Here is a 15,060-nt window from a genome sequence, read left to right as displayed (position 1 = left end):
CAAAGATCCAGACTAAATGCGTTCATAGAAACAAGATGGTCGAACTTATCTGTAAGTGTAAAATACTTTATTTGTGGAATACTGTAACTTCTTTGCTAAAGGCTTTATAGGTTGACATTTAAATTGAATGATTACATGAATTACATTGGAGTGGCATACCACCAAGATGGTACCTGAATGAAATAGAAAACTACACCAGTGTGTGCGAAATTGGAAATTGATCGAGATTAACTATGTACCTTCTAACTGGACAACTAAAAAAATACTATATTTTTTACAGGACCAAAGGCATATTTACCAGACATGTCTGTTGTTCCTGTGGTATTTCATTTTCACTGCTACAGTACTATAAAATTTGTAGACTACATGTAAATGTACAAATGTATCTTCATGTCATTTGCCTCTTTGGTAGAGTTTGATTCAGATATTTGATCAGTGGAAGCTGGCAGAGGACATTCCAAATATTTGAAAAATGATCTCTGTCGAACAATTCCAGGTTTGGTGTAGAAAGCAGGGTTTTATCACATTCTCTACTGCTGTAGTGGTATTAATTCAATGTGGATCCTGAAAGATTTTTTGGAGACAATCAGTTCAAGACTATTATCTGAATATAATAACATTAAAACCAATGATTTTTCAACACTGTATACTTCTATTCCCCATACTCAGTTAAAATCCCAACTTAAAAACATTATACATCATTGTTTTTCCAAAAAAAGATGGTACACCTCTATACAAATATATATAGTTCTTGGAAGAGATTCCTCATACTTTGTAAGAAATAATTCCAAAACTTCTACCGAATATACAGAGGAAGATGTTTACAAAATGCTGGAATTTTTAATTGACAACATATTTGTTCAGTGTGGTGGACATGTTTTTCAACAAAAGGTCAGCATTCCAATGGGAACAAATTGTGCTCCTTTACTTGCTGACCTATTCCTTCACTCTTATGAGGCTGATCTGATCTGAAAGAAAAAATATCATTTGGCTAGATCCTTTAATCTCAGTTTCCGCTATATATAGATGAGGTATTATCTTTGAACAATCCTAATTTTGGGGGTTTGATACATCACATCTACCCCAAAAAACTTGAGAAAAAGGATACTACAGACACTGTGAAGTCAGTCTCGTATCGTGACCTTAACTTAGAAATCGATGGTAAAAGAAAACTGCATGTATTGACCAAACTTTACGACAAACGTGATGACAACCTGTGGCAACATCCCTTCAGCACCTGCGTATGGAGTGTTCATATCACAACTCATACATTATGCCACAGCTTGCCAAAACAACACAGACTTTTTGTTCGTGCTAGATCTCTAACAAATAGGCTTCGGGAATAGGGTTATGTTGCTACAAGATTGAAGTCATCACTACAGAAGTTTTATGGTCATCATCATGAACTTGTGGATCGTTATGGTGTATCCATCTGCCCCATGAAAACTGATTTATTCAATGGGTCATAGTTTTCCTTTCCTCTTTAGTGTACCCTGGACTTGACTTTTTATGAACAACTCAGCGGGTGTTTCTAGAAAAGCAGAGGACGCTTACCCTACCGGTGCACCTGATGCATGCTCCCAGTTTTTAGTGAAGTCTGAGTTGCTCATTTGCTTTTGTTACTTTGTATGTATGATTTTAATTACTTTATGTTCTTTGTTGTGTATGTCTGTTTTCCATGTCTGGTCTTTCTCACTGGATTACATTCTTTTGATTACTGCTATAACCTTGGTTCCCTTGATTACTCTTTCAAATGGAAGTAGTATAGCTTTTTATCAACATGCCTGAGTAGATCCAATTAAATAACTAAGAAGTCTTTGAAACATTTTGTATAGGCAGTATATTTTACTAATTATAAATCTTCAATAGATTATGATGCAGTGTTTTGACTTACGAAACTTTCTCAAGTGTCAGTATGATGAATTTTTAGACAAATTTCTACATATTTCTGGGATCGAATTTCACTAGCTAAATTTAACAAGTACTGAAAATTTACACTTGCTTAATGTAAGCTTTATGTGTTATTTCTGGACTTTACCCTGATATGAAAGACATATAGAATTCTACTAGCAAATTTTAGCCATTGGAAATAATTTATTCTAGCAAAATTGAATTTCAACTTGCATTTAGCAAATATTTCCCCTTAAATTTTATCATTGCATTTAAGAGTAAGCTTAGATGCTTGCTCATTAAATGCAATTAAAAAATGTAGTCTATAAAGCAGTTCTCTGTAGTACAACTAGCATTTCAATCATTTCTCACACCTTTTTTCTTTGGCCATAAATATCATATGTGGATTTATGGTTACATTCTATAAAAAATTGCAGGTTACGTAGGTATTTCATTGTATTTTATTTTTTGTATACAGATTTCATCTTTCCCGGGACCTTTACTTCAACCAATCATTAGTCTTGGAAAAAAAACTTTATGGTCCACCTCCTTGTAGTACTGTTCATATACTTTTGTGATGATAAAAAGTCTATTAGGTACTGCTGCAATATTCACACTTGCTTTGTAAATTTCAGCACTATACATGTAAGTGTATACTGGTCAACTTGCCCTATTCTAATTACCTTTTATTTAAGACTGAGTTGCTGATATTCTTTGACAAATGTGAAAATGTCTGGTTAACTCAAACTCCAAAATGGCTTAGCTGAAATGCACATTGGACATGTACAAAATATTTCTCTTTTTAACAACAATTACAGATCTTAATTTTTTTACTTTCTGTTTGTAGATAAAAGTAGAGCATGACAACTTTTAACCATCCAATGCCAATATGATTGCAATTTTCCTATCATGACCTAAACAAAAATAAATAACATGAAAATTGTGAGTTTTATACACCTGTATATTTTTTCTTTGTAAAATGCTTCCTAAGTTAACACTTGACCCCTAGCTTTAGGGTGACAAATACATGTACAAAGTACATGTATCATAAATGAAAATCACTCCATAATCTTATTCTAGCAATACCATAATACATATGCACCAGTAAGGCAGTTATAGAATGGCAACTTAGTGCCAATGCAATGACTCATATGATATGTTGATGTATCCTCAAGTGCCCAAACTGGGCCCCCTTGTGGTAATGGTATTACCTTGCAGAAGTATTTTATAAAGAGTTATTAAATGCATTGTGAAGCTTGTACATTAAAGAATTCATAAACAATAGCAATAAAACAATTCAGACTGTATGCCTTTAAATGACAACAGTTGACGTACATGTACCTCATTTGTTTCTGTTTCATTCTTAAACAGGGTTGTAATTTAGCCCCCTAAATACACTCATCATTTGACATTGTCTTAATAGTCCAAACCAACATTTTTTTAATTTTATGGCCTCAGTTTACAGTTAAAGGTAAAAACACAAAAACAGGATGAAACAGCAAAATTTAATGACAAAAACAAGTCAAGAAACATTAACAAATCCTTAGAATCAAAATAAGTTTATAACTGATATTCTTACTAAGAATAGTCCAAATCTTCACAATGTTGGCAGAAAAAACAGAATCACCAAAAATTGATGAATTCTAGCTACATATTTTCCCTTATTTTGTCTGGTTTAAACTTCTTGCAGACACAGCAAAGTTCACTAGCTTTGATTTCTTCTGACTCAGAGCTATCATCAGAATCATGAAAATCCTCTGCAATGTATATGACTTGGACCAGCTACTGGAAATTCATTGAGTCTCTTATTAGATTTTGAAGCTGCAATTTTAACAGGTTTTTCTATGACCTTGGTTGACTTCCCTGGGACTTTGGAGTTGCAAGGCTTTACATTTATTTTTTTCTGGTTTGTTAAATGAGTTTTAACTTTTTCGGCCACAGACTCCTTTTTAATAGGGCACCCTGACAAAACCTTTCCAAGTGTCTTCCTCTTCTTTTTATTGTTTAAACCTTCACTTTTTACCTTCTTCAACTTTTATACTCGTTCTTAAAAGAAGTTTACAACTGTCTGTCTTTGATTGTCTACTGCCTTTGTGACATACATATATGCAGTTTGTTCCTGTGGTTCAACCTCCAGTGTTGGACATGGAACGTTCCCCTCCGGTTCATGCATTTCAAACTTTGTTGATTGTAAGTCTTGTACTGAAGTACATTTGTATCACAGAAAACTTTCACAGTCATATTGGACTCAACAGGTATTACTGATGGGTCTAGTGGAATTATTCCAATTCTTATAAAAGATGACTGAAGATTTGATATTGAGAGTGCTGTCTGGTAAATTTGACAAGCTATTTCAGCTGCATTTAAGTACCATTCCACGTAAAATTCAGACACTGCCAATGGTAAAGTAATTCATGGTGAAAAAAACCACCAAACAAATGATGCTTTTTCAGTCTACATATGCTATATTTTCACAGAACAATAAGCATTTCTGCATTCAGATCTGCACTTTTAAGAAAATCATACACTCATCTCCCACTGAAATCAACCAAATGAAGCCAAATAAAGAATGATACCTCTTTCAAAGTGCAAATTTCATGTACAATCTATATGATTTTTATCTCAAAAGTGCAACAACCTAATGAAAAACTAAGACTGGTTATGTGATCATAAATTGTTTCTGAACAAGAAATAAGAATGAATTTGGTGGGTTTTTAACATGCATGAATCACCTTCTGTCTGATTTTTAGATAGACTGATACTTAATTCAATCATTACAGATGAGTTCAATCTTGTCTTCTTGTGACTCTACTCGTTAATCCAGGCCCTTACTTTAATACATGCTTACCCTCTCTTCCCTGTATCAAAAGTGATCCAATGGAGCAGTGTAGTGAATTAAATTGTCTCTTTCTAAGATGTATGTATCATTAGCTAATTTGATTCTCTATCCTGCATTAACACAGTAGATGAGCTGTTCTGTACTAAGATAGTAATGCTATACATTAGATTTAGACCTAGGAAACACCTGGCCAGCAAAAGCTATATTTTTATAAACATCTAAATGCAAATGAGTGTTCAATATCACCAAATGATGGTAAAATTTATGATGAATAATTTGCATCAGGGTTAATCTGGGTAATTTGAAAAATTTTTATTAGCACATTTTGGGAAAAAATGTCAACAAATTTGCCTTTTAGCGGTAAAGTTAAAACTTTGGGCATATTGCATGATTTTGACATAATTTTCTTAGGGAAAGGGGTCCCTTTACAGGACCTTGCTGAAAGTCCAATAAGTAACCAACATTTTTCTCATGATTTCTGTACATTACATGATCATCAACATGAAATATAATTTTTCCTTGCTCTGTCATGTCTGCATTATAAAGGGGAAATAATGGCTCCATTATGACTCCTCCATGGCAGCCTTGGTTGGAAGAAGCTTTGGTCTGAAACAGCAGAATACTAAGGGAAAAGGGAACAAGCGTGTTCATTGCAAAAATTGACAGTGATCTGCTTCCATGATGCCCGCTCATTATCAAAGGTCAATGTTTTCCCCAGGCTATATAGCATAGTGCTTAGCAGTGCTATAACTTTTTGCACTGTGCTATCAGAAAATAGTTTAAGTTAGAATGCACTGTGGACACTGTGCTATAGTTTTGAAAAAAAAGCCCAATCAGCTGTGCTATGCCAGAAGGAACTGTGCTTTTTATATGTATGGGGGAGATCACTGAAAGTTGTTGAAATTTCACATGCTGGTATACCAAATTTGACACCTCTAACATAGAGTGAGCTTTGACTTTATATTCTGAATCTGACCTTCCATTCATACAGATACATGTATCACATTGATGATAACACTTCAGTTTGATTAAAATTTCAGAATTTTTACACCAGAATCCTTCCATGATAATTGACATATTGTGTGGCATAATTAGAATGGGGTAGCTTAAGTGTTACTTTTACAGCAGGGCCAGTCATAATTTTACAGTATATTATCATATATGCATATAATCAGGAAATTTCCATTCTTGAATTTTGATGGGAATTATGTTCTGTAGTTCTGTGTATTCTTCTGTTACACTTTTTTTTATTGCATTTTCCTTAGCAACTATAAATCACAGTTGCAGTGCCACTCAGGTCCAGACAATGATTGATCTAGCTTTTTTTTCTAAAAATCAAAACATTTCTTTTGAAAGAGCTGTCTAGAAGGTTCAAGAAGAAAAAATTTCCAAATGATTGAAATATACACGTCCAACTGTATATTAAGGAGGTAGACCTAGGGTAAGGGACATAACTCTTGAAATCAGTGATATGTTTGTATCATATTCAATTTCACCAAAGCCTATCAAGCTTTTATATGAAACAGAATGAAATTAATCCAAGTTACTTTGATTTTTACATGAAATCAATGTAAAATGCTGAAAACAAACATTCCAATGATTTTTAAGAGTTGTGTCCCTTACCCTAGGTCTACCTCCTTAAGTACAGTCGGAAGAGTAAACCTAAAATCTAAACTCTCTTCCTATCTTCAACTAAATATTAGACCCATTGATTAACCTCTCAGGTTAAGCATGCCAAAGGTATACTAGATTCGACTTTAGATAAAATCTCATATTACTGTTACCCCTGATTATTGAGATGAAGACTTTGAGGTAAAGTGTCCATTGCTTTAAATTCTTAAAATATGTGTGCCTGGAATGTTTCTGAATGTTTGTATTATAGTTTAGTTTCATTTAATATCATTTATTGTTTGTCCTGTAAATTTTAAAAGGAAATTGTTTTGTTTTTTTTTTAAGTTCTTCATTATTTTTCCAGAGGTATGTGAAGCCACAGACATGTCAAGTACAGTACTACAGCAGAGATCAGTTGTTTGGTCAGACCGACCAAAATCTGCTAGTACTGATACTGTAGAAAATGGACCAGGATACTTCAGACCTTCTAGACCAAGGCCAAAGTAAGTACTGCTCATATAGAAAGTGGACCAAAATGGTTCAGAACATTTAGACCCAGACTAAAGTAAGTCTGCTTCCATAGAAAATGGACCAGTATACCCCAGACTGCCTAGACAACGGCCAGAGAAAGTAAGTATATTGCTTTCATAGAAAAGGTACTAGTATAGATGCATGTAAGACCATCTAGACCAAGAGTTAAAGACTGAAGTGAGTTCACTGTTTCCATACAACTAGAACACATTAAATAATTTAGAACCAAGCCGAAGTAAGTACTGCTTGGTTCAAAAATAGAATAAAATAGTTCAGAATATCTTGATCTAAGCCATAGACATAGTAGTATAGTACTTAATTTTATGATTGAAAATGGATCGATATACATGTACTTCAGATTGTCAGATGTTAATTACTTCACAGGACTAAGTTAAGACTGATATATTTATTTTGGTCAAATATCAACATACATACATGTATACATGACATACAAGTACATATTGTGTAGTTTTACATATCACAATACAAACATGAATTGAATACATTTCTTTATTATATATAATAAATGCATATTACAAGTAATTTGAGTAATTTTCTGTATGAAATATGAAAAAAAATCAAATCTAATAGTTATCCTTAATTACAAGACCAAAAATGGACAATCTAAATTAAAATTAGGTCCATCAATTGTTCCATTCAATCACTGCATGTAGGCTCTAACTACATTCCATTTTACTTTCTGTTCTGAAGACCTTTCTCATCAGCCAATCAGATTTCATCTTTCATAATTTTGAAAGCATTATTTAACAGGAAAACCATGAGCATTCTGAAAAGGTCATCAGAACAGAAAGTAGAATAAAGTGTTGTTAGATACAATGACTGAATGCAGCAATTGATAGATTTAATTTTAGATAGATTGGACCTTTGACAGCCCGTAGTACTATGAAAAATGATCTACGTGTGTCTCGCCCAAAATACTAATAGGATAATTAATTGGAAAGAGTGAATAACCAAAATATGATCACGAGTGCCGAAGAATGCATAGATTTAACGAGTGTGTGGATTCCACACTGTGGAACTTGTTCCATGCAGGAGTTTAATCTTACTGCATTCTTGGCACTAGTGATCATATTTTGGTTATTTATCATGATAACCATTTGATTATACTATTTATTACATAGATTTCCTCAATTGTTTGTTGCTCTTTTCAACATAACTTTCAAATTTTGTGAACGGGGAATTGATTTCAAATTGTGACGTTTTGGCGGGAGAAAGTCCGAGAGTGAAATTATTGAATTTATTTCGCAGTGTGATTTATCAAAATTTATTTTACTGGGAACATTCGATAAAACACAGTTATCTATATAATAATTATAAAGAACAAGTCCAATTAAACCATTGTAGTTTGAGTTCATGACTGGTAGATATAACTGCCATGTGTTTTTGCTTTAATTTTATTGGTTAAGTTATTTGATGTCATGTGATTGGAATATTAAAAGCTATACTGTGAAAGTACTTATATTTGTGTGGTATCAATTTTTGTGGATTTCATAGTTGACTCAAACCATGAAATTAAAGTTCCTACAAAAATACATATTTTCAGCTCATTTGTACTGTGGGAAATGTCAAACCACAAATTTAAGAATCTACAAATCAACAATTTGTCTGCAGTCCATGAAAATTGATATCCACGAATAAAAGGACTTTCACATGATCATACATCAGTTGATTCAAACACGGTATGATATTTGTACTTGATATTAGAGTTATCTTTCTTTAGCTTCACTTAATTCAAATATTTAAATTATTGATTTAAATCTTTTACAATATAAGTTGGTTAAGCAGGTATAATGGATTAATAATATATTCTAGAAAGACCAGAGACACTGATATTAACAACAAAGCTTACTGAATGGTTTATATGGGTCTGAGGGTGTTATGGGAATGAAGTTTGACCCTATAACCCATGCTGAAATATCACTACATATTCAGTATTGAATTTCTCTACTTACCAGTATGTGTTCATTAAGTCTAATAAATAAGATATATACATGACTGGTCTACTGATGCGATTAGATTACTTCACATAACACTTTCTAAATGATTTGGTCAATATTTGGTCAGATTTAAAATATCTTTTATATGATTTTGGTATGAATACACAAATCTCTCTCAAGATAACCCTTTTGTGTATTCCTTTCATCTGTATTTAAAACTCAAAGCATATGAATCAAGACCAAAAACCACAAATACCTTGCAAGGAACAGTATATGAGTATTAAAAAAAAATGATATAAAGTTAATTTTTGTGTCTATATGATTTTCACAGTTCAACTTGGCCTTTAAATGGGCCTTTTCTTCCCCAACAAAGTTGTAAAGTAGATATGATGTAAAAACAATATCTTTCTTTTAGGCTCCTAATAATCATTACATTTATGAAAAGTTATCTGACCATGCTGTTTTACTTGATTATTCTTGTACCATGACTATTTTTTATACCAGTGAACACTTTTCTTTCCATTTAAGTGGTCCATGATTGGTGAAAACATGACTCTATGATCTCCATTTCTAAGGGATAATTCAATTCAATTATCTTTTTTTAAAGTTAATTTACAACGCTGCATGTGCTTAATATTTTATAACCAAATTTTGAATGAGATTTTTATCTAAAATCAGTCGTCAATCAAACTGAAAAATGAGTACCAATTTCACCTGTATTATTTACCTGGCTGATAAAAACACATTGATTAGAAATATTCCTGATAGAGACCGACATGCACTGTATACAATTTGCTTGCTATTGGTTATGAACTATGTATATGGACACTAATTAATTTAGTCATTTTTAAATCAAGTTAGTTTGATAATGGATATATAAAAGGGATTATGTATAACTACATGTGAGTATATTAAGATAATCAATTCGATAGATGATGTACAGACTGAGTTTTTTTTTCAATATGTATTCTTCAATTCGTATAAATTTAATGAAATCTCTAATTGGAAAACTACTTCTGAAACATGAATCAAATCTGTGTTGTTACAAGCCGGGGTTTCATAATTTTTTTTGCAATTCAACTACATGTACCTTTAGTTTTAATTTGTAGGAGGAATTTTTCATCATTTTCTTTCATATTAGTATATGATATTTTAAAATTCTGAAGGTAATTTTAACTTTCTGTAGCTTAGAAGGGTAAAAGTAACAGGTACCACCTCTTAATGAAGGCCTGTCTGACTGGGCTACTGTAAATTACCAGGTAACACGTCTTAATGAAAGGCCAGTCTGACTGGTTCACTGAAAAGTACCAGGTACCACCTCTTAATGAAAGGCCAGTCTGAGTCTGACTGGATTACAGAAAAGTATCAGGTACCACCTCTCAATGAAAGGCCTGCCTGACTGGTTTACTCAGAAGTATCAGGTACCACTTCTCAATGAAAGGCCAGTCTGACTGGTTCACTGAAAAGTACCATGTATCACCTCTCAATGAAAGGCCTGTCTGACTGCTTCACTGAAAAGTACCAAGTACCACCTCTTAATGAAAGGCCTGTATGACTCGTACGCTGAAAAGTACCAGGTACCAGCTTTTAATGAAAGGCCTGTATGACTGATACTTACATGTTTTTTTTTATATAAAAACTGATGGATCTTTATGAAACTTTATAAGTTTCCTCATTACAAAATGAAGGTTAATTTTGGGAGTTATACAAATGTTTAGTAGGAATACTTTAAGACATCCAAGTTGTAATGGAATTTTTTTGCTGTCAGAGGTATCCATGTACCCTAAGTATTATAACGGGTATAAATTTGTGTTGATTTTTAATTCTAATATGACGTACTTCAAAGCTCTCTTTACGACAGCCATGGTAAAAAAGTTATAAACACATGACCAATATTTCTTGCAACTCATAGGCTGCATCTATTAAAAAATATGGAAAACATAGTCTTATTAGAATCCATATAAATTATGGAAACTCCATTTTATCATTGTTTTACCATGGGCTGGCCATTTATGTCATTATTTAAAAAATGCAACATAAATTGCCTAAGTTAAAACAATGATAAAATGGAATTTCGATGATATATATCTTAATACAAGTAAACTTTAGTTCTTTTGATTCTGTGCCTTGATTTAGGATGATAATACCTTGTTTTTGGATGATGTACATCGTACCCTGATTTTGGATATGTACATGTTTGTATCATGGACCTTTTTTTATGTCTTCGCAATGACAAGTTTGGGGCATATTGTTTTTCCCCTGTTCATCCATCCATAATTCCGTCCGTCTGTAATTCGGTCCATCTGTAATTCCATCCATAATTCTGTCCGTCCTATAAGTTTTCCGTACTTTTTTAAAAAATCCTTGAAGATATTGAACTGATTTTTTGTATGTGATTCATTCATGATTAGTTATAGATCAAGTTAAAGTTTCGTTCCACCATGCTGAGTTTTACCAAAAATATGGGCCCTGGACTTTAAAAATTTCATGGAAATAACAGTTTTCCGCTTTTTTTTTTGTAAACCCTTGTAGATATTGAACTGCTTTTTGGTTTGTGAGTCTGTCATGATTAGTTACAGATTGAGTTTAAGTTTTGTTCAGCTATGCTGAGTTTTACTCAAAAACCACATGCGGGGGCATCATTTGTGTCTCACAGACACAATAACACATCTGACAAAGTGCTTTTTACAATTATGAGTGATGATATAGCTGTACGAAGGTTAAATGCAGGGGCATCACTTTATCTAGTTTTGGATGATGTACATCATACCTTGTTTTTGGATGATGTATAATGTACCTTGATTTTAAATGATTAAGTTGTGCATGGTGTGAAATAATTATTGTCTCCTGATGCATTTGAGGATATAAAGCCGTTAAAGCCATCCCAAATTTTCCTATTTTTTCCTGATTGAATTTGACCAGTTTCAGATTTCTCTGAGTTTAAATTATTTTAATGTATTGTAAATAAATATGCCTTTTAGTATGCAAGTATATACCTAATTAAGTGTACCCATTTTGTCATTAAAAGTTTACAACTTGCATTGTAAAGAAACCATTTATTTTTCAGATTGAAAAGATGTGATTTAGTTAATTATCACATTAATTGCTTTTGGTAATTGTGTTGATTAAAAAGACTGTATCCCATAGTTCCAATTCTTTGAAGACTTATTATTATATTCATTGCAATCCTTGTTGTCATTCTCTTTTAAGTATTTACAATGACATCATAGAAAGTTCTATTATGTGACATCACAAACACAATGTGTATGAGATAAGGCCATGTAAAATTACATGTAATTAGTAGATTTTCATCGGAGGCCCCTGCCCCTAAAAATATTAAACATTAAAACAATTTGGGCTGGAATGGATTTAGAACATATTCATACTTCAAATACATAAAATTAGGCTAGCAAATATCTGGTAAGAATAAAAAATAAAAAATCAAATTTTCCCACTCACCCCATATTTTTTTTGAAGGTTGAATGAAAATCTACCATCTTACTTGGCCTAAGGATATTTCACATGAGTATTAGAATTGAAATATTTATATCTCAAAAGTGAGGAAAAACAGAAATTTGGCTGGAAGTTAACAATATAAAGTGTTCGACTTGGTTAATTATTGAATTACTAATATAAACAGTAACATTGTAAAGAACAGGGCTTTGCAGGGCCACATTTACCTTAAGGAGGTAAACCTAAGGTGAGGGACACAACTCTTACAAATCATTGGAATGTTTGTATTCAGTATTTGACATCAATCTCATGTTAGCATCAAAGTAACTTGGATATATTTCATTCTTTTCCAAGTGAAAGCTTGATAGGCTTTGGTGAAATTGAATATGATACAAACATATCACTGATTTCAAGAGTTATGTCCCTTATATACCCTAGGTCTACCTCCTTAAGGACTGTGAAAAGCTAAAATAAATTTTTGCTACTGTGAAATGCAATTAGAGCATGGTTCTACTATTTTCAGGTAGTTTTCAAATGACTTTTAAATAAGAAATATTTTTTGGTTTGTTGTATTCATAAATCATGTACTCGTAAATTAAAAATCTAGAAAAGACATAATGGTGTTGCTCCAAACTAAACCATGACCTAGATTTACCAGAAATAATATAGACCATTTAAAATGAATATCAATATTTGTGTGTGTCATGATTTTAACAAAACTAATTTTAATCCATTGAAGTAAATTGATTATTATTGGTATTTTATTATGTTTGGTTGTGATGAGGTCAGAAATATATTGCTAGGACGTATAAAACAGTACATTTATAATTCAATACATCTGTTAGAGAAATGAAAGAGTAGTTATAGCTCAATTCTTTATAGTAGGGGGTTATTGTAATCACCTTACATCCATCCATTGGTCCAATTTTTCAGTTTTCTGAAACAGATTTCTCAGAGTTAAATTTCATTTCCTTTGAAATCTTCTGGGAAATTTTTGTCATGATGCCTTTTTTTCGCATGATTTGATGATGTTCAGATCAAATGTTGCAGCATTTTTAAATATATATAGTTGATTATTGTCCTACGTTTTATGGTGAGTTTTGATTATCCTATTTTTTTGTCTTTCTCAGATAATTCTTCATCATTTCCTCATTATTTACTTTAATAACATCATGATACTTTGTTGAACGGAATGATATTCCCCAAGTGTGAATTATTTTTTGATGGACCCTTTAGTGCCTCGTGTTGGTGAGCTGCATTATAATTACAGGATTGTATTAACTTTGAAGATGACATGGGCCATTGGCAAAGCAGGACATGCTTACCCTTCTCACTGCTAATTTTTTGTGGAAGTTGTTGTTGCTTTGGTTTTTTGTGTTACATCTTATTTTCTTATCTTCAATTTTGATATGTTATCTTTTTTATTCAGTTTATTCATTACAATTGTGCATGTATAGGTTGAATTTGTCTTCTGTTTTCATGTTCAAACCATATGTATTCAGATTTGTGCCATTGTTCAACACTTCAGTATTTTATTATGATATTCAGCTTCTATCAGAGGGAATGCTTAGAACTGGATATTATTTGAATTTGGAATTATTTTGGATTTTAAGAAGTTAAAAAATTATTAATAAAACTTAAACCTACTGAAGGGGTTAGTCATGCTGTCATGAATGTTGGTGGTTGGGGGATAGGGTTAGTAAGTTATCCAACTTTTCCTATCTCTTAGCCATGTCAACATGACCCTTAGTAAGGGTTGGTTTTATAAATTATTTTTTTTTTGTCATTTTCTAAATTCCAAAATAATTCTAAATTCAAACCATTCTTTGTTTTAGATATTTTATATAATGCTTTTTTGTGAGGACTTGTGCCATACCATGTCTCACTAATCCAGGTTCCTTGTGTATTTATTTCCTGTTCACAATACAGCTTGGTAATTTTTTAGGTGATGCATGAATGGAAATTTTTGTGAGAGATTTCTCAGCTTATGTGGGAGCTAGGGACTGCTTAGAAATTTGTAATACTGCTTTAACAGAATAACTTATACCCTGCCTCTCCTTTCAAAGTTTGACGGAAATGGATGAATGGTGGAATTCTTAGCATGATATAACGAACACCTTGCTTTAATAGGTGTTGCTTTTTAATACAGTGATATTGGTATAATGTGAATCCCATTTGGACTTATGTTTTGTTTTAAACAGGTGTTCTGTTAACCATATTGAGGTTAAAAATACATTAAAATTGATGTGAAGTAACTTAAAAAGTGTCTGGTTTATACAGCTTTTAATCTTATTTAGGGTATGGTTAAGACAGATGTCACTGTATTAGAAATTAATACTGATTAAGGAGGTAGACCTAGGGTAAGGGACATAACTCTTGAAATCAGTGATATGTTTGTATCATATTCAATTTCACCAAAGCCTATCAAGTTTCCATTTGAAGCAGAATGAAATCAATCCAAGTTGCATTTGATGCTTACATGAGATTGAAATAAAATGCTGAATGCAAATGTTTCAATGATTTGTAATAGTTGTGTCCCTTAGGTCTACCTCCGTAAATAACATCTAAGTATAAGACTATACATGGTATTGATTTGTTTGGAAGATATTCAATCACAGATTTTTCTGAACTTTTCATTTCTTAAATTATATATTGTAATTATAACATAAATGCAAGAACTTAAGTTTCATTTAAATCAAGTAGCTGTACACATGTTAAATAACTATGAAGTCAGAATTCAACTTTGTAATTCCAGTCATTATGGTAAATCTATTGTTG

At 32.2% G+C, this 15,060-nt stretch overlaps 1 protein-coding gene across 4 annotated transcripts in view; it reads left to right on the top strand.

Annotated features, from left to right (window-relative positions):
• The first annotated feature begins 13 nt into the window (after positions 1–13).
• Positions 14–15,060, top strand: part of LOC148600226 (uncharacterized) — a 39,295-nt gene continuing 24,248 nt past the window's right edge. For 3 of the 4 annotated variants that reach the window (XM_088557206.1, XM_088557204.1, XM_088557202.1), the window contains exons 1-2: positions 14–51; positions 6,705–6,843. In XM_088557206.1, the coding sequence (XP_088413332.1) occupies positions 6,725–6,843 (119 nt within the window). In that variant the 5' untranslated portion in view covers positions 14–51; positions 6,705–6,724. Of the gene's footprint in view, positions 52–6,704; positions 6,844–9,579; positions 9,732–15,060 lie in introns of those variants that run through there. The other variant, XM_088557207.1, reaches the window with a different exon arrangement.

The sequence above is a fragment of the Perna viridis genome, chromosome 13 (genome assembly GCF_037379345.1).
Source record: "Perna viridis isolate PV_CMFRI_1.1 ecotype Kerala chromosome 13, ASM3737934v1, whole genome shotgun sequence".
In the NCBI taxonomy this organism is placed as follows: Eukaryota; Metazoa; Mollusca; class Bivalvia; order Mytilida; family Mytilidae; genus Perna; species Perna viridis.
This window is presented reverse-complemented; position numbering and strand designations above follow the sequence as displayed.